The 27,493-nt window shown below is 47.6% G+C and overlaps 2 protein-coding genes across 9 annotated transcripts in view; one reads left to right on the top strand and one right to left on the bottom strand.

The window, feature by feature from the left end:
* ZZEF1 (zinc finger ZZ-type and EF-hand domain containing 1) overlaps positions 1–9,770 on the bottom strand; it is a 121,481-nt gene extending 111,711 nt beyond the window's left edge. For all 5 annotated transcript variants that reach the window (XM_049861233.1, XM_049861235.1, XM_049861234.1 and 2 more), the window contains exon 1: positions 9,259–9,770. In XM_049861233.1, coding sequence (XP_049717190.1) covers positions 9,259–9,612 — 354 coding nt within the window. In that variant the 5' untranslated portion in view covers positions 9,613–9,770. The remainder of the gene's footprint in view (positions 1–9,258) is intronic.
* A 124-nt stretch (positions 9,771–9,894) lies between these two features.
* Positions 9,895–27,238, top strand: LOC126063092 (neuferricin). 4 transcript variants are annotated; one of them, XM_049861246.1, is made up of 5 exons: positions 9,895–10,450; positions 15,735–15,875; positions 19,741–19,927; positions 22,159–22,211; positions 25,511–27,238. In XM_049861246.1, the coding sequence occupies exons 1-5, from the start codon at positions 10,201–10,203 to the stop codon at positions 25,537–25,539; spliced, it is 660 nt and encodes a 219-aa protein (XP_049717203.1). In that variant the 5' UTR covers positions 9,895–10,200; the 3' UTR covers positions 25,540–27,238. The 4 variants fall into 4 exon arrangements, with proteins under 4 accessions (XP_049717203.1, XP_049717201.1, XP_049717204.1 ...); XM_049861244.1 differs by having other exon boundaries at positions 22,159–27,238; XM_049861245.1 differs by lacking the exon at positions 22,159–22,211 and having other exon boundaries at positions 9,898–10,450; positions 26,167–27,238.
* The last annotated feature ends 255 nt before the right edge of the window (positions 27,239–27,493 follow it).

Here is a 27,493-nt window from a genome sequence, read left to right as displayed (position 1 = left end):
GAGATAAACAGACGGGCTGCCCGGCAGACTAGGCTGACGAGGCAGATTTTATCCTAACATCACTACGAGGCCACTGGAGAATATTAACGGTGGAGGGGCCTGACTGCCCAGATCTGTACAAGCTCTCACACTGGACGGGCCTTTGGCTGCCTGAGCCCCTTCTCCAGTGTCTCTGTGAGCGGTCACCCACCCGCTGCTTACACACATCAGTGATGGGAAGCTCCTGTCCTCTGCTCAGTTCTGACAGCAACAACTCTCTTCCCTAAATGAACAGAAACCAGCTTCCCTGAACTTAACATCGCATGGGGCCATTCAAAGCACATCTGCTCCCTCTGCCCTGAGACAGCCCTCCGGGCTACTAAAAACAGTGATCAGGTCCTCTAAGTTTTCCCCGAATCCTCCATTCCTTCAACCAGTTCTTCACCTGGTGTGGTTTGTCTCATCCCTGTCCTGGGATCTCTCCCGTTTGCCAATACACCCCAGAGGGGTGCTTCTCAAGCTTTATAAGCTGATACACTATAAGAAACACATTTTGCATCATGACCCAGGACACACTGATATAAAAGTTTCATGAAAGAATGCAATACTTTCTCTCCTCAGGTATCATATGCTCTGATTTTTTCTACTCCATTCTATTTCAGTTTTTAACATGCAGGTTAAGACGCACTAAATAGATTTCTGACCACTCAAGGGGCAGTTTGAAACACATTGCCTTGGAATGTGCGGCCTAGAGCTTATATGCTAGAGATCTAAACGAACAAGTGCAAAGTGGAGTAAGTCTCCTTTGGCCTCTCTAACAATAGAGCAACGCCCGGTTTCCCTGGCACCAACACCCATCTCCATGCAGATGGCCATCTAATCTGCTGTGCTCTTCATCTTCCTCTGCACCTCCCCACTGTGTGTTCTGATATCCACACGGCAACTACGCAGGCAGCGCCCAAGCGCAGGGTGCCATGCGAGGCACCACATGGGAGATGAAGAATAGAACAGAGTGAGACTAAGAGAGGAAACCTGGATTAGAGAGTGGGGCCAGATTTACCACTTACTCTCTGTGTGATGCGGATGCAACTCTCGACCTCAAATTGAGACCCATAAATCTCAATAACCTCGTCCTGCCCAACCTTTCCTCCCCATAGCTTGTTATGAAGGGCCAAAGGTTTCAGGAACAAGATGATGTCTAATAAACTGCAGAGAACTGTTGAAAAGCTATATTGATCCACCTTGCAGACCAGAGAAAAGCTGGCAGCTGACTGCAGATTTCCACTCATTTGCTTTGGCCTCAAGGTAGCATAGGGCGGGGCTCAGACCCTTACGCACTCCTGTTGTACCTCCTTAACCACTACTGGGTTAAGGGGACTAGGGTGCAGCCATCAGCATGCGAAAATCATCAGAGATTAGAACTGTGGGCTAGGCTACCAAAACGCAAGGAACCGGGCTTAAATACCAAGCCTGTACACTCGTTCAGCTAGAGAGAAACATGCTCCACTAGAAGTCAAAAGTTTTGGATCTGGTCTCAATTCTGCTACTCGCTGGCTGGGCAGGTCACCTTTCCATTTAAGACCTCCATTTACTCATCTAGAAGATGGCCTCACATTCTATGTCTAACTGAAGCATTTAAAGGGCTGTTGTATAGAAGATAAGTAATCCTGGAGCAGAAATAGGAACAATAGAGAAAAACAGGACCACCAATAGCAACATCTATTGAGCTTCTGGCATGTGCCAGGCACTGTTCTAGGAGCTTTACATGAACTAACTCATTCGATCCTCACACCAACTACATAAGGTAAAAACCACCCACTGTAGATACTACTATTATCCTCATTTTATAGACAAGGCAACTGGGACACAGAGTGGTCAAGTAAACTGCCCAAAGTCACACAGGTTGAGAATAGCGGAACTAAGATGTGTCCACAAGTAGGCTGGATCCAGAGTTCACCTTCTCAAGCATAGTCTAAACAACAGTCTAAAGGATGGGTAGACTTATAAAGCAGCAAACACGCTGATACTGTTAATAGGCTAACTTCACATCTGTCCAGAATGTTACAAAAGAGATCCCTGTACCATGGAGAAGGAAGAAGGGGGAATTTACGATTGTATGTGATGACTACTAAAGTCCCAGGCAACTCAGGAGTCTAGGCTAGGTGTCAAAGGAATGTCATTCCCAAAACTTGCCATGATCTCTTTTACCTCAATGTGTTTGTACATGCTGTACCCTTCAACTGAAATATCCCATTCCTCCCCTGCTAGGCAAATTCTTCCAGCCTGTCAACTCTTGGTTTAGCAAAACCCTTCCCAAGCTCCATGCTGCTAAGTGCTTCTGCTCTGTGGTCCTTGGAAGCAGGAGGGCTTAGGATGGAGCAAAGGACAAACGTCCCACATACAGGGGAACAGCAAATGGACTAGTCTGGCTGAAAAGCACTAGGAAATAAAGATGGAAAGGTAGAAGAACCTAAATGTTAGTCTAGTATTTGGATTTGATTCTGAAAGCCACAGGGAGCCAATGAAGTTTGTAAAGTAAGGCATTAGTACCATGATGAAACAGTACTCTGGAAATCAAGAAAAGGGAAAACAGAGCTGCCAACCTTCCTCTACAGCTGACCTGGGTCATGAATTTCTCCCAAGAAGCTAGTCCATCATCTTCCCCACTGCAAAGCATGCAAGCCCAAAATAGCCTCCAATTCACCTAGGATCTTTCTGGTCTATACTGACTCACAACTATCCACAGCCATCACTTTACTGAGGGCAGTAGTAGTGAAGGCAGATGGCTGGGGGGGACTGTGCTAAAACAATGACTAGAGTTGAATAAAAAGGGTCCTTCCCTCAAAGCTTGCAATCCAATGAACTTCACAACATAAGCACCAAAATTAATATAGCAAATTAATGAAATAAGACCTGGGCATATTCTAGAAGCATACCATATTAACAACACAAATATCTAATCTCTGATGTCAAATAAGAATTTAATTTTAACCCTAATCCTCTTCTACATGAGCCAATTAAATATTGCTCCCTGCGAGCAAACCAAAGTGTCCTCCCTGGACTGTGCCTACCATGGAAGAAGGTGTGGCTGTACTTTATAGTTAATGTTTCAGACTTTGGTCCACGGTACAACAGCTTCAAGAACTACTTTAGGACCCCACTCAAGCAACAAAGGTCAAAGAAGTGTGAAGGCAAGACAGCTAGGTGGGCATGGACGGCAATGCAAATCAGCAGAACATGTAACACTTGGAAACTCTTAGCGTTATAATGAACAAATGAGGTACACCAGTGGTAACCTATTCTACCATGCTAGCTCTCATAAAAATTAAAGGAATAACTCATTTTAATTACTACTATAAAAACATCTTACATTTCACCAAAGCCCTTAAAGTATCACAATACATTTTCAGAAGCTTAGATGTAGAATTAACTAAGGCATGGTTGTATATACGTATTCAAGTCTAAGGACAGACTTATTTTTAGAGCTCAGAATCAAATGCACAACTAATGCTTATTTCCTTTGGGTATTCCTAATTACCCCTTATTTATAGACAGAACAACTACTGTGAGATTATCACAGCCAGGTTTTTAAACCTTGGCTAAGCCTTCACTTTAAGTTAGAACTGACTTCTAACCAGTGGAGGATCACCAAATTTTAGTACCAGCCCCAAATCCAACTTCCCTCCTCCAAGTCTAATAAAGATAGTAAAACAAAGAATCAGCTGCCATCAAGTCAGTTCCAACTCATGGTGATGCTATGTGTGCCACAGTAGAACCGTGTTCCAGTCTTCAATGGCTGATTTTTTTTTTTAAATAACTTTTATTGTGCTTTAAGTGAAAGTTTACAAATCAAGTCGGTCTCTCACATAAAAACTTATACACAACTTGCTACACACTCCCAATTACTCCCCCCCCTCCCCGTGAGACAGCCCACTCCCTCCTTCCACTCTTTTCGTGTCCATTTCCCCAGCTTCTAACCCCCTCTACCCTCCAGGCAGGAGATGCCAACATAGTCTCAAGTGTTCACCCAAACCAAGTAGCTCACGCCTCACCAGCATCTCTCTCCAACCCATTGTCCAGTTCAATCCATGTCTGACAAGCTGGCTTCGGGAATGGTTCCTGTCCTGGGCCAACAGAAGGTCTGGGGGCCATGATCACCGAGGTCCTTTCAGTCTCAGTCAGACCATTAAGTCTGGTCTTTTTATGAGAATTTGGGGTCTGCATCCCACTGTTCTCCTGCTCCCTCAGGGGTTCTCTGTTGTGTTCCCTATCACGGCAGTCATCGGTTCGGGCCAGAATGGCTGATTTTTTTGAAAGTGGATCACAGGTCTTTCTTCCAAGGCACCTCTGAATGGATCTGAACCACCAACCTTTCAGTTAGCAGCCGACCGCTTAACTGTTTGTGTCATCGAGGGACTCCTAATAAAGGTAAATAGGCTTCAAGAAAAATACAGAATGCTTTTTCTCCAATTGGATTGCTGTGCCAGTCTTCACTTAGCACAAGGGAAAAATTAAAGCCTTAATTATGTATTCTTGAGACTAAAGAAGAATAATCACAGACAAACAGTTGTTTAAAGGAGAAAGTAAGGATCTGGAATCAGAAGGCCCACATTTGAGTTTCAGTGTCAAAACTGAAATTTCTAATCTTACTTAAGTCATAAATCCTTAGAGTCCTCAGTTTCCTCCTTGGTTCGTGGCCACTGTCATAACACCTGCTCCACATCGCTGGCCTCAGTTAACAGACACCATGTATTTGAACTTGTTACAGAGACTGATATGAGATAATTATACTGATGTGAAGACAACTTTCAAGCACAGCCTTTGCGAGCTCTTAGTATGGATATTTAGTGCCCTGGGACATAGCTCTAGATTGTCCAGGGATTCTGATAAAAATAACTCAAAACATTTTATAAACAACCAGTCCTGACTGCTGTGTTTATGACTCCTTAATATTTATTCCTGCCACATATATGACTACCATGCTTTTGTGTTTCTTAATAGGAAGGTACAAACATTCACAACTTTTTCTTCCTGTGTATTTCTTTAGTTACAGTGACTGAATGGCCTCTGGACTTAATTATGCTAAATAGTCCGTGGACCACCTTTGAGGGATTTAAGTTCTCACAATCTTTTCATATTTGGTCACTGTCATGGACTGAATTATGTCCCCTAAAATTTGTGTCAATTTGGCTAGGCCATCATTCCCAGTATCGTGTGGTTGTCTTCCATTTTGTGATCTGATGCAATTTCCCTATGTGTTATAAATCCAGGAAACCCTGATGGCACAGTGGTTAAGTGCTATGGCTGCTAACCAAGAAGTCAGCAGTTCGAGTCTACCAGGTGCTCCTTGGAAACTCTATGCGGGAGTTCTACTCTGTCCTATAGGGTCGCTATGAGTCGGAATTGACTCGAAGGCAGTGGATTTGGTTTGGTTTTGGTTTGGTTATAAATCCTAATCTCTGCCTACGGTTAAGGAGGCAAGATTAGGTTATGTTAAAGAGGATTAGGGTGGGATGCAATACCCTTACTCAGGTTACAACCCTGATCCAATATAGAGGAGTTTCCCTGGGGTGTGGCCTGTATCCTCTTTTATCTTACAAGAGATAAAAGGAGAGAGAAGCAAGCAGAGAGAGAGGGACTTCATTCCAACAAGAGAGAAGAACCGGGAGCAGACTGCGTCCTTTGGACCTGGGGTTCCTGCGTGGAGAAGCTCCTAGGCCAGGGAAAGACGGATGACAAGGACATTCCCCCAGAGCTAACAGAGAGAAAGCCTTCCCCTGGAGCTGGCACCCAGAATTTGGACTTCTGGCCTCCACACTGTGAGAGAATAAATTTCTCTTTCTTAAAGCTATCCACTGGAGGTATTTCTGTTACAGCAGCACTAGATAACTAAGATAACGACGGAAAGGAAGAAGGAAAAAAAAAAAACAACTCATCAGAATAAGTGGAAATAAAGTGACTAGTTTCTCATGAAACCCAGGAGGGCAGATTAACTTATTAAATACTTCGAGTAATTGATGAGTCTTTATCTCCTAAACTCCAGACTCATATACCCAACTGTGTGCAGATATCTCCACTTAGCTCTCTCACAGGCCAAAACTGCATTCATCTTCTCTCTCCTTCCTGAAAATGCTCCCTTTCTCAAAAAAAACAGCACCATCATCCTTCCAGCCACTCAAGTCAGAAATGTGAGCGCCATCCTTCATTTCTTTCTTCTTCTAATCCTCTACCGGAAACTCTGGTTGCATAGTGGTTAAGAATTATGGCTGCTAACCAAAAGGATGGCAGTTTGAATCCACCATGCACTCCTTGGAAACCCTACGGGGCAGTTCTACCCTGTTCTATAGGGTCACCATGAGTCGGAATCAACTCGACGGCAATGGGTTTTTAATCCTCTACCCATATGCAATGTCTCCAGCTAATTCTACTTCCTAAATAGTTCTCAAAATTATCCACTTAATGCCATTTTCACTGCCACCATCCTAGCCCAAGCCACCAAATCTTTTACCTAGACTGTCACAATAGCCTCTTACCTGGTCTCCTTGGGTCCACTCTGGCCCCTCTCCAAGTAGTTCTAGACAAGGCAGCCAGAATCATCATAGTACTCAGTTTAAAACTCCACTGTTTCAAACTTCTTAGCACAGGCTACAAATGACTCATATGATCTGGTCCCTGCTGACTTCTCTAGTCTCATTTCTCTTGTTCTTATATTCTATGATCTAGCCAAATGAGTTAAAGACTGCTAATTGTAACCCAGTGTCTGCTCTCCTCTTTCTCAGTAATTAAATTCTGATTTTTAGCTGTATACATGGACATGGAATAAGGATCTTGCAGCGCAAGTGTGGCCATATGACTAAGTTCAGGCGGATGGGATGTAAGTCATGCCCTTAGGGGGTGTGGCCCCGTCCTTCCCTTTTCTCAGGTTAGAATGTGGAAAGTGATGGCTGGAGCAGTCATCTGGACAGCTAAGTGGAAGGTGCCTGTGGAGGATGGCAGCACAAGATAGACGAAGCCCAGGTCCCCGACGATTGTGAAACTACCTTATCAATCCTGAACTTCCTATCTAGGCTTTTACATAAAAAAGAAAGGAACTTATTTTTTGCTTAAACCACTGATACACTGGGTTTTCTGTCCCTTCAGGCAGTTTGTCTAACCCTAATATACCACACAGACTTTGATATTCTCCATTCCCTGTGGATGTGACCTCTGTGATTCCCTCTGCCTGAAACACTGCTACCAATTCCTGCTGTCTGCTTTCACCTTTCAAATCTGAGCTAAAATGTTACTTTCTAAGGCTTCCTTGACTCCTTAAACCACACAAAAAAAGTTGCCATCGAGTCGATTCTGACTCATGGTGATCCTATGCGTGTCAGAGTAGTACTGTGCTCCATAGGGTTTTCAGTGGCAATGATCTTTCAAAAGCAGATCCCCAGGTCTTTCTTCCAAGGTACCTCTGGGTGGATGTGCACAACTAACCTTTCAGTTAGTAGGAACACTTCCTTGACTTTTTACAGGACTCCTACCTTAACTCCTCAGATGAAGTTAAATACTCTTGCTATTTATTCATTACTCTTTCTTGGATAATGCTCCCCACACCTATAGTTGCCGGGTTAATGTCTATCTCTTCCACATATTACATACTCTTTAAGAGCAAATATCTGATTTGTCCACTGTTATCCAAGTGTCTGGCACTCAGTATATGCCCAGCAAGTATTTGCTCAACCAATAAAAGAATGTCATAGCCCTTGAGTGATTTCTGGACCACGCCTCAGAAGACTTCTTGGCCTTACGTTACAGGACTCCTATAAGCTCCACCTGTGGTTCTATTCCTGTAGACACTCTCACAATGTAAACACTGTTTCTCTCCATTAGCCTTTGGACAATTCTGAAATGGACCAACTCTTTCAGCAGATCTGCATGCCATTCTCTGCCCCACCACTTCATATTCTCACAGTATATACCTAGGCACTAGAGTGGAAAACATTACGTGTACACTTGGAATCAAAACAAAAAAAGGGAGAACATTCACTAATTAACATAACCAATACTTTTAAGAGTCAAGATGCCTTAAAGATATTATTTAACGGTAAACACGAAAAACTCACAAACTACATTATCTGAAAACTGGCCATGTAGAGAAAAACATTCTTAAAGTATTCTGAAAGCCTCTAGCTGTAAAGTGTACATTATAATAGCACTCTTAAGTACCTGCTGGTTTACTGCTTTATGTACGCAACCATTTATACCGAAGAGATTCTACATGGCTTACTCAATTTCACAAATAAAGCTTTTTTTTTTTAAATTATATCATGGATTAAAAAAAAAAAAGGATTCCCAGAAGGAGGTGTGTTGTGTTGTGTGCCACGGAGTTGATTCTGACTCATAGTGACCTATATGACAGAGAACTGCCCAATAAGTTTCCTAGGCTGGAGGTAGTGGGACATTAAAAAAAAAGAGAAATTGGGCAATAGTCTCATTTCTGCCAATGATTCTGGGTGACCCCGCATAAGTCTCTTAAGTCTAAAATGAAATGTTCAGACAATTTCTAAGATCCCTTCCAACCATAACATTTTGTTGCCAAATCAACTTACTGTTAATGATTTAATAATTGGGCGATTTACTAAAAACTGTAAAATTACAAGTATACACAGAAAACCTGATACTTGCCTATCAGTTTTAGGGCCTATGGAGGTTTCGATGAGTCTAAAATATGGTTCTTTGCGGACCTAAAAATAAACGTGTTGTGGAAAAGCCCGTTTTTGCGTGATGAGGATCGCTCTTAGAACGTGAGTTTTTCCAGGATGTTAATTCTCCTCTCATGTTTACAAGGCGCCCACATTGGACTCGGAAGGTGCTCTGAAGAACTTCCATTAGTAAATAAAACAGAACGGCTTTCACTGCCACTCCTTGAGCCCTAGAATTGCTCTGAACCCTGATAAGAAGGCTCTAGAGAGCAGTGATCCAGCATCAGCCAACGGTACAAATGACTGTACTATGTAACACGCAAAGACACCTGGGCTTGTCCAGCTCTTCAGATCAAGGACGGCCTAGTCCAGGCTTTCCATACCTCTAATAAAGGCTAGGAAGAGACGCAGCAAGCCCCCAGGGTGAACAGGCTGGACGGGCCCCACCTGAGTCCCGGCGGCGCCATGCTCCCACTCTCAGAACCCGCGAGCCCTCTGAGTGCCTGACGGGTTTCTCCTAAGCCCCTGCCCACCTGGTCACGCCCTTGGGGGCGGCTGCCCTGCCCCCGCCCCGTAGTTGCCTGCCCGCCCTGACCTCCTCGAACTGCTCGCCCGAGCAGCCGGCGCCGCGAGCCTCCAGCAGCTCCCGGAACTGCTCCAGGGTGACCAACTCCTCGCCGCGCCCCAGCCGCTCTTCCAGCCAGCGTAGCAGCGCGCCGTGGTGCCTCGACACCAGCGACTCACAGGGCGGCGTGGGCCGCAGCGCAGCCGCCGCCTCTCGCAGCCGGGCCGGCTCCAGCAGCGCCGCGGCGGGTGGCAGCGCCGGGGCCGCGGGTCCCGGGCCGGGGGTCGTGCCCGACTCCCCGGCCCAGTCCTGGCGCGGGCCCCAGGCCTCGCCCGCAGCGGCTGCCGATTCGTCTTCACTGCTGTAACTCGGAGCGTTCCCCATGAGGGCTCAGTCTTGGGCGCCCGGCTTTGCCGCCGCCGCCGCCTCCCCGCCTCGACCTGTCAACCTCCGACGGCACCCGGCGGGCGGGGACGGGGAGGGGACGACGGCGGCGGCAGCGGCTTCCGGCTTCCTCGCCGTCAAGCGAGGACTGCTGTCGCAAAGGCGCCGTCAAGCGGACTGGACTAGCCCGCCGACAGCTAGGCGAGGAGAGCCGCAGCAAAGGGTGGAACCCTGACTTCCAAGAGGGCGTGTCTGTTGTAACGTCAGCGTCCTCCCGCGGCCTCCTTTGCCGCCATTTTTGTTGGGGGCGGACAACCTGCAAGCCAAGAAGGTCTTTCGCTGTCCCACGTTCTCGGAATCCCTCCACTTTCACAAGCTTTGCTAAAAAAGTGCGAGAAAGAGTGGGAGTCAGGGCATGAATTTCCCGCCAAAGACTTCTTCTTTTCAGTCTTCCGCTGGCCCCTTAGGTGTCAAGAGGACACGGGCGAGAGGGTCGCGCCGGTGACGTCACGGCCGGCGTCTCCACCATCTTAGTTGTGGCTAGAGAGGCGGAAACCTCCTAAGTGCGGAGTGGGGGCTACTGCCTAAATGCTGAGGATCTACGGGCGCGAGCTCTTGCTGGGCTTGGCCGTAGTGGCGGCGGCGGTGGTGACAGCATGGTTGATGGGCTGGTGGAGTCCTCGCCCTGGCTTCCGCCTTTTCATAGCCGAGGAGCTGGCCCGCTACCGCGGCGGCCCAGGGGACCCGGGCCTCTATCTGGCGTTGCTCGGCCGCGTCTACGATGTGTCTTCTGGCCGGAGGCACTACGAACCTGGGGCCCACTATAGCGGCTTCGCAGGTACCCACGAGGCTGTCCACGCCTTCGCGTTCTTCGGCGCCGGCCAGTTGCTGCCTCCGCGTCGTTCATTCATTCATTCATGCATTCATCTGCTTCCCCCCGACACACACACACACACACATTCATTAGACCGGCGCGTCCGGCCCGGCTGGTGTCTTGCAGTGACGGGACTGTGGCCATCTTTCACCCTGGTGGCGTAGTGGTTAAGTGCTGCGGCTGCCAGCTAAAGGGTCAGCAGTTCGAATCCACCAGGCGCTCTTTGGAAACTAGGGGGCAGTTCTACTCTGTCGTAGGGTCGCTATGAGTCGGAATCGACTCGACGGCACTGGGTTTGTTTTTTTTCTTCTTCTCTTCCTTTGGTTTTAACCTATCATTTCCCATCGCCCAGCGTGACTTGCATTCGAGAAACACTGCGGCCTCTACTAGCTATCCTTCCGCCGTCAGAAGGCTCCAGATAACTACTTTTATGCAGACTTCTTTGGGGCTCTTAGGGCACAGGAATGAATGAGACCCTTCTCCTACCCTCAGAGCTCCCCCAACTAATTCCAATTGTTTCTTCAGTGTGCCCCAATCCGAAATAACCTTTCTCTCCCTCTCTCACCGCTCCCCCGCCCCAAGTTTCCCGTAAAATGGTACATTTGATTTGAATCGTTCTTGCCCCTAGTACAGATGCGCTTGCTTGCCTTCCTTAAAAAGGATTGTGAAGTTAGTGCAGGGTCTGGTCACCTCTGCAGCCCCCTCAATACTTGGCACAAAGCTGTGCATGTTAGGCCTGAAGAACATTTGCCAAATGAAGGTCATTCTGCAGCCTTGAATTTATAGCTGAGAGGAGTGAAGGATGTGATTCACCTGAAGCCCTCACGGCTAAGTACTGGCAGTACCTGGACTAGGGCCACCAGCCTACTACTTTGAGATGTTGCCTGACAAGCCTGGCAGGCAGGGGGCACTGACCACCTTCCAAATTTAAAAAAGAAAAAATGTAGAGCAAGCTTAGGGCCAGTGACTAGACTGGTATTACATACGCATTTTCCACTGGTCATCGTAGGGAATTGGAAGCTGCCTTTGGCACTTAAATACAAGTCACTTTCCTCTCTCAGGGGAGAACTTCAGAAATAGAAGCATTGCCAGAGAAGGAATTAAGTCCAATTGGTCTTGCTAAGCTCTTCAAACAGTCCTTCCGGGGAAGGGACTTAGCCAGGGCTATACAGGAGTCCCTGGCAGTTGGAACTCACCCAGAGGTGCCTCGGAAGACAGGGCTGGCAGTCTGCTTCGGAAAGGTCACAGCCTTGAAAACCTTGTGGTTTTCAATCACATGGGATAGCCATGAGCCGGAATTGACTCCACGGCAAATAATACAGTGAGTTAGAAGCATAGCTGAGACTAGAATCAAGAGTTTTTCTACCTGCCAGTTGAGGGTGCTTTATGGCACACTATCCTGCTGCATGCGCAAATGTGGGTATAAAACCTTTCATTTCTGGGGTGATTTTATTTCACAACATCCTCTTCTCTCTGAGTTCCTATGTGCCGCAGTTCATTCCGTGTCTAGCGAGTACTACCATGTGGCCAGGAAACCCTGGTGGCATAGTGGTTAAGTGCTACGGCTGCTAACCAAAAGGCAAAAGGTCAGCAGTTAGAAGCCACCAGGCGCTCCTTGGAAACTCTGTGGGGCAGTTCTACTCAGTCCTATAGGGTCACTATGAGTTGGAATTGACTCGACGGCAACGGGTTTGGTTTTTGGTTGGACCACGTGGCCAGAATCCCTGGATGGTATAAACTATTAAAATACTTGGCTGCTAACCAGAAGGTTTGAGGTTCAAGGCCACCCAGAGGCACCGCAGGAAAAAGGACTGGTGGTGATGTACTTCCAGGAAAAATAAAATCAACCATTAAAAACCCTGTGGGGCATACTGCTGTTCTGACACAGCGGGGCCGCCGTGAGTTGGAATGGGCTGAGGGCAGCTGTTCACCACATGGCCTGCCTTGTGCCAGGGGCTGGGAATCAGAGATGTCTGTAACACGCTGTACACTGCCCATACAGTCCGGCAGGGAAGCAGATGTGTTCATTTATTCGTTCTATATTTCTATTATTTAACGTAGATGTAATTCACATAACAGAAAACCCACCCTTCGAAAGCGTACAGTTCATTTTGTCTTTAGTCAGAGCTGTGCAAACGCCACCACTCACTCCAGAACATCTGCATCCCCCCGAAGAAGAGACCCTGTGCCCACTAGTAGTCAATGCCTATTCTCCCTTCCCCCAATTCCTGAGCAGTCACTGGTCTGCTTTCTCTACGGACCTGCCTGTCCCGGCCATCTCAGACACACCGAGTCATACGTGCAGCCTTTTGGATCTGGCTTCTTTCACTTAGTATAATGTTTTCGAGGTTCATCCACGTTGAAGCATTCCTTTTCATCTCTTTTTCTGGTCAAAAAAAAATTCCATATTTTGTTTATCCTCTGTTTGATGGACATTTGGGTTATTTCCACGTTGAGGTGATTATGAATAATGCTACGAACGTTTGTTTACAAGTTTTGGTGTGAACATATGTTTTCAGTTATCAGATGTATACCTAGGAGTGGAGTTTGCTGCGTCATGTAACTGCTGACCTTCTTGAGAAACTGACGAACGGTTTTTCAAAGCAGCTGCACCATTTACATTCCCACCAGCAATATGTTAGGGCTCCATGCTTTCCACATCCTTGTCACTGTTTGTTATTGCCTTTTTATTATAGCTTTTCTAGTGGGTTTGAAGTAGTATCTCGTCATGATTTTGATTATTTGTATCTCCCTCTCGACTAATGGGGCAGTCCTGGTGGTGCCGTAGTTAAGAGCTCTGGCTGCTAACCGAGAAGGTCAGCAGTTTGAATCCACCAGCCACTCCTTGGAAACCCTATGGGACAGTTCTCCTCTGTCCTGTAGGGTCGCTATGAGTCAGAAACGACTCAGTGGCAACGGGTTTTGTATTGACTAATGAGGAGCCCTGGTGGCAAAGTGGTTAAAGTGCTTGGCTGCTAACTATAAGGTCAGTGGCTCGAACCCACTAGTCCACTCTGTGGGAGAAAGATGCGGCAGTCTGCTTCCGTAAAGATTTACAGAAAGATTACTGTAAAGATTACTGTCCCTATGGGACAGTTCTGTTCTGCTCTGTGAGTCACTATGAGTCAGAATCAACTTGAAAGCAGTGGGTTTGGTTTTTTTTGGTTTATTGACTAATGATGTGAACATCTTTTCATGTACTTACTGCTATTTGTAATCTTTGATGTACTACCCAAATCCTTTGCCCATTTTTAAATTGGGTTGTCTTTTTATTGTTTAGTTGTAAGAGTTCTGTCTATATTCTATTTACTAGACCATTATTAGATATATGATTTACAAATATATTCTCCCATTCTATGAGTTGTTTTTTCACGTTCCTGCTCGTGTCCTTTGAAGCACAAAGTGTCTAATTTTGATGAAGTCCAATTTACCTATTTTTTTCCTGTGGCTGCTTTTCGTATTTTTGGTGTCATGTCTAAGAAACCGTTACCTAATCCAAGGTCATGAAGATTTATACCTAAGTTTTTTTCTGTGAGTTTTATAATTTTAGCTCATACATTTAGGTCACTGACTTTTTTTAAAGCTAATTTTTATGTATGGTGTAAGATACAGGTCCAATTTCATTCCCTTGCATGTGACTGTTCATTTATCCCAGCACCGTTTGTTGAAAAGACTATTCTTTCCTTTATTGAATTGTCTTGGCACCCTTGTTGAAAATCAGTTGACTATCATGTATGTGTTTCACTCAGTCAGTGTTTATTGGGCATTTATTAAAGATCAGGCACTGTACCAGACACTGAGAAATCAACATTGAGTTTGGTGTGTTCTCTGCCCTGATGAAATTTACAGACTAGTAGAAAAGACAGACATTAAGTAGTTATCACACAAACAATTAATGAGAGGAGTGTTAAAAGGAAAAAGTACTGGCTCTAACCTCGTGGGGGGGAAGGGCTGGGAGAGAGGAAGCACAGTGGGGGATTAGGAGAGGGGCTTCACTGAGAAAGCTGTCCTGAAGAACCTGGAGGGCCAGTAGGAGTAGGAGATAGCCAGGTGAAGAGGTGGGGGCAGAGAAAACAGCAAGTGCTAGGATCTTGAAGTGGGAAGGAACTTGGCAGTAGAAGTAACTGAAGAAGTGAAGCCTGGCTAGAACAGAGTGAACAGTGAAGAAAGTGGCTTCGGGAGGTTGGTGCAGGGTGCTGAATGACATGTTAAGGAATTTGGTCATTGTCATAGGGCAAAGAGAAGCCACTGAGATTTTTAAGCAGGAGAATGATGTGATCAGTTTTTGTTTAAAATATCATTCTAAGGGTGAGAATGGTTGCACAATTCGAAGAATGGAATCAGTGTCACTGAAATGTATGTATAGAAACCTGAATTGGTCTGTGTTTTTGCTGTGTATATTAACAACAAAGTAAATTATTTTAAAAAAAGATAGTCTAAGTGTTGAATGGAGAATAGATGAGTGGGGCAAGAATGAAGGTAGGGAGGCCCATTAGGAGCCTGCTGTAGCAGTTCACATGAGAGATGATGGCAGCTTGGCTAGTGGGAGCAAAGATGGAGCCAGGTAGACTGATTTAAGAACTATTTAGCAAGAAAATATAGGACTTGGGAATTGATTGGATGTGGGGATGAAGGCGGTATCAAGGACCTCATTTTTAGATTGAGCAACTGGATAAAATTTACTGACGTAGAGAAAGCTGAAGTAGATACAGGTTTAATGGGGCTGGGGGTGGTGGTGACCATTAGTTCAGTGTGGACGTTTTAAACTTGTGATGTCTGTTAGACATCTAAATGATGTTGAGTAGACAGACATTCAGGTCTAGAATGCAAGAGAAGTCTGAGCTAAAGATAGATTTGGCAGGCTTTGGTGTAGTGGTGGTATAACCATGGGAGTAGGTGAGATTGTCAAGTGAGAGGGTGTGGATAGAGCAGAGCAGGTGGACAAGAATTGACCCCCCGAGGCTGGTAGAAAAGGAGGAGCTAGTGAGGTAGGAGGAAAACCAAGAGTATGGTGTCATGGAAGCCAAGGGAAGTGGTCAGCTGTGTTAAAAGCTGCTGATAGAGAAGGGAGGAGCGTGACATGCTGAAGAGATGTGTTCAAGATCCAGGAGCATCTGTCAGAGAGTGGGGGGATTAGCTTTGCCTGAGGGTGCAGATCTTGAGTTTTCAGGAGATGTTTATGAAATTCCTGAGTTGGTACCTTGTTGGTGATTTACAACCTAATCCATTGGGAACTTCTCTCCTACAGGCCGAGATGCGTCCAGAGCATTTGTAACTGGGGACTACTCTGAAGCAGGCCTGGTCGATGATGTATCTGACTTGTCATTTTCTGATATGCTGACCCTTCAAAATTGGCTTTCATTCTATGAGAAGAATTACAAATTCGTTGGTAGGTAGTCCACAGGTCATTTCCGTAGACTTCATTTGGTTGTCTCGTTTTTTTTTTTTTTAAAGGGCTGAGTTTCCTTGAGGATTGGGCTCAAGGTTAAAATCTGAAAAATAGCCATGAACTTTTCACCTTAAACTTTGGTTGTTAGTGTGGCAATGAGCCTCAGAGGTAGGTGGATGGGACACCTGCTTCCCTCACTCTTCTTCTTGGGAGAGAATCAGCAGGACATTCGCTCTGGCCTCTGTTGCCCCAAAGCCAGTGGTTGCCCACGCCATTTGAACCACCAGCTCCTGGAGGGCAGCTTTCCTGTCTCACTGTGAACCAGGCAACTGGCTTCACCACACAGCCAAGAAGCACTGAGACCTAAATTCGTGTGCAGTTTTGACAAATTTCTTTTGTCCTGAGGGAGACAAAAATTAACCTGTGTCCATTCTCAATCAGTTGTCTCCCAGGTGGAAGACAATGATGCCAATCAAACATTTGTTAAAGCCAGCTGTGTGGGGCACTGTACTTGCTACTTACTCGTGAGACATGAAGGAACTCACCCCCGAAATGGGAAGACACCTAACAATGTCCTAGAGAAATGTTAAAGACATAGAACCCTAGGTTGCTTTGCAGACATGGAAAGCTGGGATGGTTGGGCCCTTTTCTCCATCTCTCCGCAGCTCTGACCTCTCACTGGAGCCCCACTCGGACATAGCTAACTTCCTGTGGAACATCATTGTCACTTCACCATTGGAACAGGCCCAAACTTGAAGAGTTCTTTCTCTTCTCCTAACGCCTGTGAATGTCTGTTTCTGCCATTACGTCTCGAGTTGCCTTTTCTGAGGACCTTGGCGTTTTTAGTAACTCCTGTGCTTCCACATCCAAGTGGTCCAGGCTTTTTCTCTACCATCTAAAGTTTGTGCCTTTCTGTTTACAAAGCCCCACTCCATTGCTGGCCCTTGTCACCCCAACCTGCAGCACACCCTCCTTTGTTTTCACTCAGCCTCCCCCAGATCAGTCCTCATGCCACAATCATGTCCGCCATCGAAGGAACTGACTTTGAGCTGTCTATCTGCCCTTCAGAGGGCTTGGTTCCCCCTATTCCCCATGAGGCTGCCAAACCAAGGTTGAGACATTACTGGATTAATAAGGAACAGAAAGCCCAGCACAAAGAAGTAAGAAGGGAGTTCTGTGAGCGGGCAAAGGATACCAGACCAAACACATCATAGTGCGATTTGGGGAGCAAACTAGAATGGTTCGTGCTGCGTTTGGTGAGATGAGTGAACTAGTTTTCATTGGATAGTATTAATGCGGGGGGGGTGTGTAGGGGTGGTTTTGGTGTAGGGCCGTATGGTCGGAAATGCCTCAGAAGGATTTTGGTCAGTCGGGATGTATTTGAATGTTTACTATGACTAAGTTATGGTTTGGGCCCTCATGGGATCAGGGGTGAGTTGAAGATAGTTCCTGCCATCTGTTTGCTCATTCTGTAAGAAGGGGAGAACCCTCAGGACATGTCAGGGGATGAAGTTTTATTATAAGGGTTCGTTACTAATTGAAGATGTCCAGGAAGCTATCTTGGCAGCCACATGGCCAGACCTTGATAGAAACCACGTTGTCTTTTGTTGTGTTCTGGGTGCAGCATTGGCATGGAGACCCATCCAGTGGTGACCACCATTCTCAGGACACAGCTTCTAGAAATTTTTCTCTGCTGCCTGTACTACTGCTATTCTCTTTTGGGGTCTTATGTCTAAAACCTGCCAAGTCGGGCTTGTTACCATGTAGTACAGAGCCTCGGTGTAATGGAATGTCCTGTGCAGGCCTGTGACTCGGGCTCTGGTCCATTCATGTATGCGTTTAATAAGTATTTAAAATGAATACTCGGTACAAAAGCTGTTTTGAGTTCTGGGGCCTCACTGGTGAGGAGAGACATCAACAAGTAAAAAGATCAGATGATACCAGAGAGGGCTATACATAAAACTGAGGTGAGGAGTGTTGCGGGGGTGGGGTGAGGCACCTTCAGAGCAGATGGTTAGGGGAGGACTCGTAGGGGAGATGATAGTTAAGCTGAGACCTGCATGGTGAGAGGGAGCCAGCCATACAGGGAAAGGAATATCTGAAGCAGAGGGAACAGCAGTGCCTGAGATGGGAAACAGCCGAACGTGGCAGTGGCTAGAAAAGAAGCCAGTGTGCTGGAGCCTGCAGTAAGTGATGGAGGCAGTGGCTTGAGAAGAGGTTGAAGAAGCAAACAAAAGTCCAATCACTTAGGCCTTGGAGGCCTTGATATGAAGTTTGTATTTTATCCAAGTGCTTTAAGAAGCCATTGGAGGGTTTTAAGCAGGCATAGAGGTGACTTGAAATGATTCATGTTTTAAAAAGATCACTTTAGCTGATTTGTGGAGAAGGAACTGTAGGAAGGCATGAGCTAAAGTAGAGAGACTTGTGGTAAGCCCATGGTTTGGCTGAGGTGATAACAGTGGAAATGGAAGGGAACAGACAGAATCAGGATGTTTTAGAAGCAGGGCTGACGAGATTTGTTAATTTGTTCATGGGTTAAATATGAAAAAGGAGGAGTTAGATCTAAGGCTCCTCATCTGGATAAGAGGCCAGGGGTGACGTAAGTAGAATCAGGAAAGTCGGGATAGGGAGCTGGACGTGAGAGACTGAACACGCTGAACCTAAGTGCCATTGGAATCTAAGTTAGAGCCAGTTCTTAGAGGCTGTAGAGGTAGGGAGCCACACAGCTGGGTACTGGTATGCATAGCTGCCTCTGACTTGGTTGCACCACCCAGAAGTGCTTTCAGCTGCTGCTCTTGTCTTGTGACAGGTGCTGCCTGTGAAGGCGAGTTGCACCTCAGGACTTGGAGATGAAAAGTCCCTGCAGCAAAGCAGAACTGATCCCTTTTTTGCTCTGGTGGACCACTTGCTGGCTACTGCCATAGCATAACCCAGCCCAATGCCATCGAGTCAATTCTGACTCATAGCAACCCTATAGGACAGTAGAACTGCCCCATAGAGTTTCCAAGGAGCGCCGGGTAAATTCGAACTGCCAACCTTCTGGTTAGCAGCCGTCACACTTAACCACTACGCCACCAGGGTTTCCCTGCCATAGCTTAGACCTTTGAAAATTCTGACACAGATTTAGGGGGGCTGGGGGCAGGGAAGCAAGTGTAAATTAAAGTCAGTTTCCACTCACTCACGTCCACGGAAGGTTTGAGCTGAAGGGGAGTGATGGAGGCGAGAGCATGGGCTTGGATCCCACCACTTACAGGCTTCGTGAATGGCCACGAGTTTCCGGTCTCCCGGTCTCATTGCTGTGAACATGGGAACACTGGTTTCTCTGTCATAGCATTGTCATGAAGATTTAAAAAAATTTTAGTGAAGTGGTAGCATAGTGCCTGGCAAATGCTCAGTAATTGGCTTATTTATAGTTATATGAGACAAAGCAATTCAATGTTGGCAGGAATTGAGCCAGAAAAATGTTAGCCAATAAGCCATTAATTCATCAAGCATTTATTAAATACCTACTGTGTGCCCCAAGCACGATGGAGGATTGAGAAATGAATCGCTCATGGTTCCTCCCTCAGGGAACCAGTGTCGGGAAGTCAGAAGGCTTCTGTAATTTCCATGCTAGAGGACTCTAGAACAGGGATGCTCCTATCTGGGATCTCGTTAGATGTTGAGAGAGGTTGGAACAGAAGGCACCGGAAGTCCCTTCAATGTGAGGTCTTAATAAATAAGCACCCAGCAGACTACTGTAGAGCCTAAGGCGGGAGCAGAAACCCTGGGAACTTGAGCTTCCCTACGACTCCTTAAGAAGCTAAGCATCTGTTCATGCCTCACTCCCACTGTTACTCTGACATCAGCGTTCCTGTTACCACAGGAAAGGTGATCGGAAGGTTCTACGGAGAGGATGGGCTCCCGACCCCAGCACTGACCCTGGTAGAAGCCATGATCATCAAAGGCTTGGAGGCAAGTAAACAGGAAATAAAGGAGAAGCAGAAGTTTCCGCCGTGCAACGCTGAGTGGAGCTCAACCAGGGGCAGCCGATTCTGGTGTTCCCAAAAGAGGTACATGGGCTTCCCTCCTGTGTCTCTCCTTCTCTCTCCCAAATCTGACTCCTGGTCATCCTGGGTGCGCTGTCCAGTGAAGCCACAAGCTGGTGACCCAGAGAAGCGCTCTCACAATGCGCACGCTCTGGTGTAGTGATTCTCAGCTGTGGCAGCGTACTAGAATCTTCTGGGGAATTTTAAAAATGACTGACGGTGGGCCGTCACTTCAGACACCTAACTGAGAATGTTACGGTTGAGACCTGGCATCTTGTTTATTTTTTTATTCCCCAAAGACTGCTGAAGAAACCCTGGCCTGGGAACAAGAAGGTAGAAGTACTGCTTCTCCCAGGGCCTCGGCCTCCTCCTTGTCAGCACAAATCATTCCTGCTGACAGGAGAGAGGCTCGGGGGAAGAGGGGTGCTTGCAGCGATGCCCCGAGGTGGTCTGAAAACTGCCAATTCTGAGTACCTCCAGCCTGACTGCAAGGGATACAGGCTAGATGGATGAGATGAGCCAGGTTAGAAATGATGCCACGGGGATTATTCCAGGTTAGTTTGGGAAGCTGAAAAAAAAAAAAAAAATTTTTTCCTGCTTCAATCCTCAGGCCAGCCTGGACTCAAACTGCAACTTGAGTCCCTCAGATCTCCTTTAGCTCTGGGAACAGGATAAAGGAAGACAGAAACTAGACAAACATCCCCAGCTTCAAGGGCCTGGAAGTAAGAGCCCAGCTCTCACGGAGGAGGGGCAGGGAAACCTCTGCTCAGGCTGAATTAAGGAGAAGTGGCGTTTCTCTAAATTGCTAAACTGGAGACCCGCCTCTTTCAGCAGGGATGGGCCATACCTTATCATTCTCCTTGAGGCTGATTCATTGTTTGGACAAACAGCCAAGAGCAAACAGCCAAAGCTGCCAGCTTTATCTAGGCCTAGCTCCTGTATCTGTCACACGTTTCCTCTGCTTTCATTCAGGGAAGGGAGTGAAGCTAGCAGGAAGAAAAGCCTCATCTCTTCTGGCCCACCAATTTTGAAGAGCAATAGCTTCTCCAGGGCCAGCATGGCCCAAGAAAAGTTGGGGCGGGGGCGCTGTGAGAACTGGCTTGGCTACGTAGAGGTAGACAGAGGTAGGCGTTAGGACCAAGGCAGGCCTTGCTAGGACAGAAATACAGGTGGCCTTAGCACTGCTTTCTGTAGGTGGTACCAGAGGCCTGTGTGCATTTAGGTGCTTGCCTCTGCTCCCTTCCTTGGGTATCCTGCCTCCCTCTCCTTCCCCTCAGCCCTCATCTCTGTCCGATTGACCCCTCCTGTTTCTGAGTGGTGTGTACTCTGCCGTCCCCAGAAAACTCTCCAAACCCACCCCAGTGAGCTGAATGGCCCTATCCCTATGCCAGTGCCTCGGGCCAGTTTGTTGTTTTCCACTTACCTGTGTGTGTCTCCCATCAGCCTGGGAGAAAGAATCCCTGAAGGTAGGGAGCAAGTGTCATTCAGTTCGTAGCCTGGTGTGGAGTCAGGCATACTGATGATGGGATGTGTGGCTGGAGGAACCAGCCGTCCTCCTGGGTAAGCTCCAAGTGGGAGGGTTTCTAACCAGGTAACAGAGTTTCTCTGACATGAGTGGTCCTGGCCCCAGCTGGAAACTACATGGAGCATCAATTCCAAGAGTCTTATTTTCATTTTGCAAGGCCTGTGAGACCGTGGCTGATGAACTCAGTACCCCGAGATGAGGTCAGGACCAGGAGGTTGCTCAGGCTATTTTGGGCCACGGCTGAGTCCTCCATCTCTGAAACCTGGCAACATCAAGGACTGGATCTCTGCACGGGGCAGGACAGCCTGCAACTACACCCCAGGCCAAGGCCAGATGGGCCCCAGACCCTAAGATCAAGACTGAACCTGGGCAGGGATGTAGTGGGGAAAGGAGAAAGACTCTGACTTAGGCGCAGCTTTTGAGAAGCTCATAGGGCGGTGAGGGGAACTGCTAACACCAGTGCAGGACGTGGTGCTGCCTACTGGGAAGGGGCGGGGCAGGGGCTGGGGGAGAAGGTGGCAGTGGTGCGTGCAGGGGGTGCTAGAGGAGTTAGGAGAAAGCACGGAAGCCCAGGTTGAGCGCTGCAGACCACTGCCCAGAGAAAGCCCCAAGACAGGAAGTAGAATGGCTGCTGCTTTTCCTGAGGCCTGGCTCGGTGCTTCCTCCTCTCCCCTTCTCAGAGACTCGTGAGTGCATGCTGTTAAGAAATCCTCTTTCCTTCTATCCTTAGTGGAGGTGTGAGCAGAGACTGGATTGGCGTCCCCAGGAAGCTGTTTAAGCCAGGTGCCAAGGAGCCCCAGTGTGTGTGTGTGAGAACAACTGGCCCCCCTAGTGACCAGCTGCCGGACAACCCTTTGCACAGAAATCACGGGGACTTGGATCACCCCAACTTGAGGGAATACCCAGGCTGCCCATCCCTGGCCACCTCATGCTCCTTCCCACCCTAAGTGGTTGCCATATATGTTGATAATACACTTGAACCCTACCCAGAACCCTAATAGGCTCTTAACCCCCACGTTCCCTAGGATGGCTCCTGACATGAGACAAGGGGGCCTGGAAGGACTCTGGCCCACACTCTGCAACTGTGACTCTTGTCCCCCTCACCCTTCTGGTGACTGAGGCTAGAGCTCAGTGACTTGCCTAGTCTAGTACTGGTCAGCCGGTTTCTGCCACTATTTCCCTGGATACTTGTACCATCTTCCTTCAGACTCCTCAGATATCAATGTGCACAAATACGACCAACTCAAAACTAACTTGACAAACAAGCAAAAGGGCTCTCGGTTCCAACAGCCCCATTTCCGTGGGCCCCCGGGTTGCGTGGATCAGTTGCCAGCAGTCCTGGGTCCTGCCTGCACCTCAGCCTTTCCCAACCCTGTCAGGGCATCTGGGGCACTAGCAAAAAGAGACTTCATAATTCCCTGACGAGTCTGAGCAGACACATTTCAGACAGCCATACAGATTAGACAGTGTCTGTCCCAGGTTCCCCACTGGCTGAACTTGGGAGCCCTGACTTCACCCTACGGCAAGCTTGTTGTTTAGAGCTGGGCCAATACGATGAGTGGTGGATAGTGATAGGCAGTTCTGGAAACGGGAAACCTTTTGCTTATATGGATGCGGCAAATCCAGGCGCTTCCGAACAAAGCAACAATTTAAAGCGAGGATACTGTCTGGCTTTGAAACACTTCAAATCAGGTGTGGTGTGTTTTCTAAGGGAAAAGTCTGCATTTTGAGCCAAAGGTAGTTTCACAGCCCCTGACACAGTAGCATAACATCAGGGTTTGGGCAAGGACGTAAATGTTAATCCACGCAGTCCCGACTTAATGGTAGCCTGGCTTGCAAGCCGTCCAGTGGGTTGTATGTCCATGGTCATCTGTAGTCTACTACATTTGACAAATTTCATACCCTTTACTTCATAGATGGGAGTAAGGTGTGTTTACCTTACATTTAAGGAAACGAAGAGTGGTGCTATCTCAGGCTCGTGGTCTCTCCTGAGGCTTTGCCTCAACTCCTTTTCCCAGTCCCCTCAACTATGTTTCTAAACCTCCTCTATTCTTCCTTTCTCTCTTTATTTCCCTCTCCTTTATATGGAGGCTGTCTCCCCTTCCCTGGCAGACTCACGGCTGACTGCCCTTACTGGACACAGTGAGTCCCCACACCTGGGCTGCTCTTGGCTCCTTTTGCCACCCCAGATCTCCCTCATCTGCCCCTCCTTGTCCCTTTAACCTCTCCCAGCCTCCTGGCTCTTCCTCCTAAGTATGCAGTAAATGGGCCCACTTTCTTCACATCGTAAACAAAATACTCCATCAACACCAGTTCTGACGTAGCTACCATATCTACTTCCTGTCACAGCCAAGTGCCTTGAAAAAGCTGCTTATACTCAGTCTTTGCTTTTCACCCCCATTTGCTATGCAACATAGCTGCCTGGTTTCTGCCCTTCTCTGTGCCCAAAAGCAGGATAAATTCTATATTGGCGTGTTCACATTCAATTCTTACCTACATGGACCGTTGTCACTTTGGACACGGTTACCCATGAGGTTCCCACATGAAATCAGCTCTTCGCTTCTTTCTATTTCCCTTTTCTGCCTCTGGCCGTTCCTTCTCAGTCTCCATGAAAGCTGCCCCTCCTCTGTGATCTGCTGCTCATTGCTCTTCTCTTGCTCCAGCCACAGCTTAAGATTGCCAAACCTGTATCTCCTGTCTAGGCAGTGCCCCTCAAACTCCTCGTTTCTGGCATTCCATCTTCACCTTCCTTTCCCATGATTCTTCTAGCACTGGCACCCCCATCCACACCCAGTCACACCAAGTAAGAATTATAGCAGCTCCTTCCTCTCCTCTCCCCTTCCCCGCAACCAGTGTCCAAGCCTGGCAATTCTACCTCCTGAACTCTCTCCTGCCCATCCTCTCTTCACTACTCCTTGTGCTGCTCCTCTGGTTTAGGCCTCCGTTTCTCACCCGGTTACTGCAGGAATATAACCATACAACCTGCCTCCCATTTCACCGCCTCCAGCCATCCTACACACTGCTGCCAGAGTCGTCATCTTAGTGCTCGTGGCATTCCCTGGCTCAGTGGCTCTCCATGTCTGTAAAGATCAAGGGTTAACCTCAGCAGCTTGGCACATACAGCGCTTCTACAGTCCATCCTCCTTAGCCTCTGTGTCTCCCACCGGCTCTGGCTCCCACACCCACCCTCCCTCCAGCTGCCATCTCACTGCATCATCCCTGCATTCCTTCTGCCTGGAATGATACCTCTTCCTCCACTCAATTTGTCCACCTCTTATTTCTTCAAAACTTGGCTCAGTCAGCACCTCTTGGGAGCCTTCATTAACCAGTGGCCCAGCAGCTGGGCCTCAGTTCCCGTCGCACCTTGTGCCAACTCCTAAAATGACACGTATCTCAGTATACTGTAACGTTCATTTCCTCTTCGACCTCTCACTGGACTGCAGGTTCCCAGGGCACTCAGCTTTGTACCCCCAGCATCCATAGTGCCAACCGTGTGGTCAGTGTGCAGTTAGTTCTTATTTTAGAGGTGCAGCTATGGAGGCTCAAAGGACTTAAGTGACCTGCCCAAGGTCACAAAGCAATGGAGCTGAGTCTAGAACTCAAGGTTCTAACTCCTGATTTAGTGCTGTTTTACTCCTATTTCTGAATGTCTCTGCCCTCCCTGGAATAGGGGTGAACAGAAAGGAGAGCTGAAATTAGGACCTTGTTCTGAGTTCCAGGCAGCCCTTGAACTCAGTACACGAGGCTTCTCTGTCACCTGGAAATAGCCCTCAACTCCAGGCTAACTGGGAACTAGTCACTCCCTGCTCTGGTTCCTCCTTTAGTAACTCAGCAAATACCTACCAAGTACCTACTCTGTGATGGGCATTGTGTTGAGGGTGGGAGGCAGGAGGCTGCCGACCTCAAGTTTACAGTATGGTAGAGTAGACCCCTGGCTAGAGCATCTAGAGTCCACTCTTGGGGTAAGGATACAGGGATAGTGGAGGGTCAGGGCCAGAGATGTTCAGACCCTTCCAAAAACAAACTTGGGGTTGGGGGGAGGGTTGCAAAACAAGATAGTCATCCCAGCCATTCCATTCTAGGAGGAACCTGGAAGGTACCTGACCTCTGACTGAAGCAACACCCCTACAGCTAGGCTCCAGAAAAAGCTCAGCCAGTCTCAGGAACCTGCACAGTTCCTTGTTCACTGAGAATTCACTTCCTTTTTGGTTCTAGCCACTTTATAGTAAAGAGCCTCCCTCATGTCAGGGTAGTAGGTCAGCCCCAAGAAGCTGGTGGTCACTGAGGAAATACCTTTCTCCAGAAGACACGGCCCTGGACAAAACTGTGAAGGAGTAAGAACGCAGTCCCTCCCTGAATTCAGCCCCTTTTGAGCATGTAGTTACTTGCTGGCAGGGGACAGTGGACAAGAAAACAAGTGCATGTTGGGCAACTCTGCTGCACCAGGCCCTGTGCAGGGAGTATCGTGTTCTCATTCAGCCTCTATGCCAGCCTTGAGAGGTTCCATTGTATGGCCCGTGGCGGCGGGAGGACATAAATACTACTCCCTCCTAATAGCTACAATGGCCATCATGTGACAAGGCCAAGGTTTTTATCCAGATCTCCCCTCAGCCACACAAACAAGCAGTGTTAAAGCAAAGGTGGGGCAGCTATGTGGTAGGCCTGGTGTCCTTCAACATCTTGATGAAAATCTTAACATCTGCCTTTTAGTTCCAATATTTCATATTTCTATGAACAGAACTAAGAGTGAAGAATCTGGGAATTTTTGGTCAAAGCTCAATCACTGTATGACGGCAAAACCGAGGGAGCCAGATCAGACCGTCACCCCGACTCCTTGCTTGCCTTGCCCTGGAACAAGCTGTAACTGAAAAGCTAGGCCCCATGAACAGGCTGGGGCTGTGTCTGCTCAGAAATCTGAGTGCCTCGCAGAGGACTACCCAGGCAGAGCTCCCACCCTCGGGCATTTCCGATTGTCAGCCCTCCCTAGAGGGGACCCTGGGCTGTGTACCAGAATTTGCGCCCTTGGATCAGAGGAAAGACATATTATTGATCACCTTCCTCAAGGCAACCTTGTGAGATGGGAAGGACCATGGTCACTTACCTTTTCTAGATACGGAAAGTAAGTCACAAGAATTATGAAACTTGCCCAATACTGTCAGCTCTTCAATGACAAATCAGAACTAAAACCCCATGCTGTCCCCTCACTGGGCGTGGCTCCTATTTACATGGCACATTACGGCCAGCAACAGGGTGCTAAGCACTGTTCGCCTCAAAGGATGGCTATGTGGACGCACTTACCAGTGTCTGTCAACTGTGGAGAAAAGCCACAGGACGATGAGATAGCCTAAAAGCTGGTGTGAACAACGGGTAAGCAACAGGGAAGACAGGTAAAGAAAGGGACTGTGTTTGTTAGATCCAGAACATGAGTGCCAAGTGAGCCACGAGATTAGTCTGATCTGTACAGGGGCTTTATGGACCATGAGATTTTCCTTTGCAAGCCCCTAAGACTACAGTAGCAGTCTCTGAAGCCCACTGTGCCTTCAAACCTGGACCATCGGAGAGCTCACCAAGGGTAGACCCTCTTGAGTTGTTCCTAATGGCATCTGAGGGGACATCCAGCGTCACTTGGAGAGCATCAGTGATCACACAGGTCACCGGGAGCTGTCTGGGCCAGGAGCACCATCAATCCAGGTAGCTGCTCAGTATGCCTAAAATAGCGACTTTTTGACTGCTGTCAACGGTGTGTTTCAGAAATATGTTGGAATTCTGACTTTGTTAGAGTGTTAAAGACATTTGTCACGTCAGGAGTCTTTCTCTTTGCTTTGTTTGCTTATTGATACTTCTGCATTAGAAGTAACTACAAATGTCTCATTAAAGCTGCCACTGTAAATGCACGATTTCAGCTCATTTTATTATAAGGATTTGTTACAGAAAATGCAAATACCAATATTTGAAAAATACATTCCATTACATGGACTCCAAAGAAACAATGCTGAAAAGCGCCATGGTCCTCTGTGATGCTGCCATCCCACACTGAGCACTAGCTCAGCGGTTTGGAAGCCAAA

The sequence above is a fragment of the Elephas maximus genome, chromosome 19, assembly GCF_024166365.1.
Source record: "Elephas maximus indicus isolate mEleMax1 chromosome 19, mEleMax1 primary haplotype, whole genome shotgun sequence".
Classification (NCBI taxonomy): Eukaryota; Metazoa; Chordata; class Mammalia; order Proboscidea; family Elephantidae; genus Elephas; species Elephas maximus.
This window is presented reverse-complemented; position numbering and strand designations above follow the sequence as displayed.

What these genes read in the sequence shown, in the direction of transcription:
- LOC126063092 (XM_049861244.1), top strand. Translation starts at nt 10,201, where the DNA reads ATGCTGAGGATCTACGGGCGCGAGCTCTTGCTGGGCTTGGCCGTAGTG. An exon ending in GAAGAATTACAAATTCGTTG is followed by an intron (nt 15,876 to 19,740) that starts GTAGGTAGTCCA and finishes CTGTTACCACAG; the next exon opens with GAAAGGTGATCGGAAGGTTC. An exon ending in TTCTGGTGTTCCCAAAAGAG is followed by an intron (nt 19,928 to 22,158) that starts GTACATGGGCTT and finishes TTCTATCCTTAG; the next exon opens with TGGAGGTGTGAGCAGAGACT.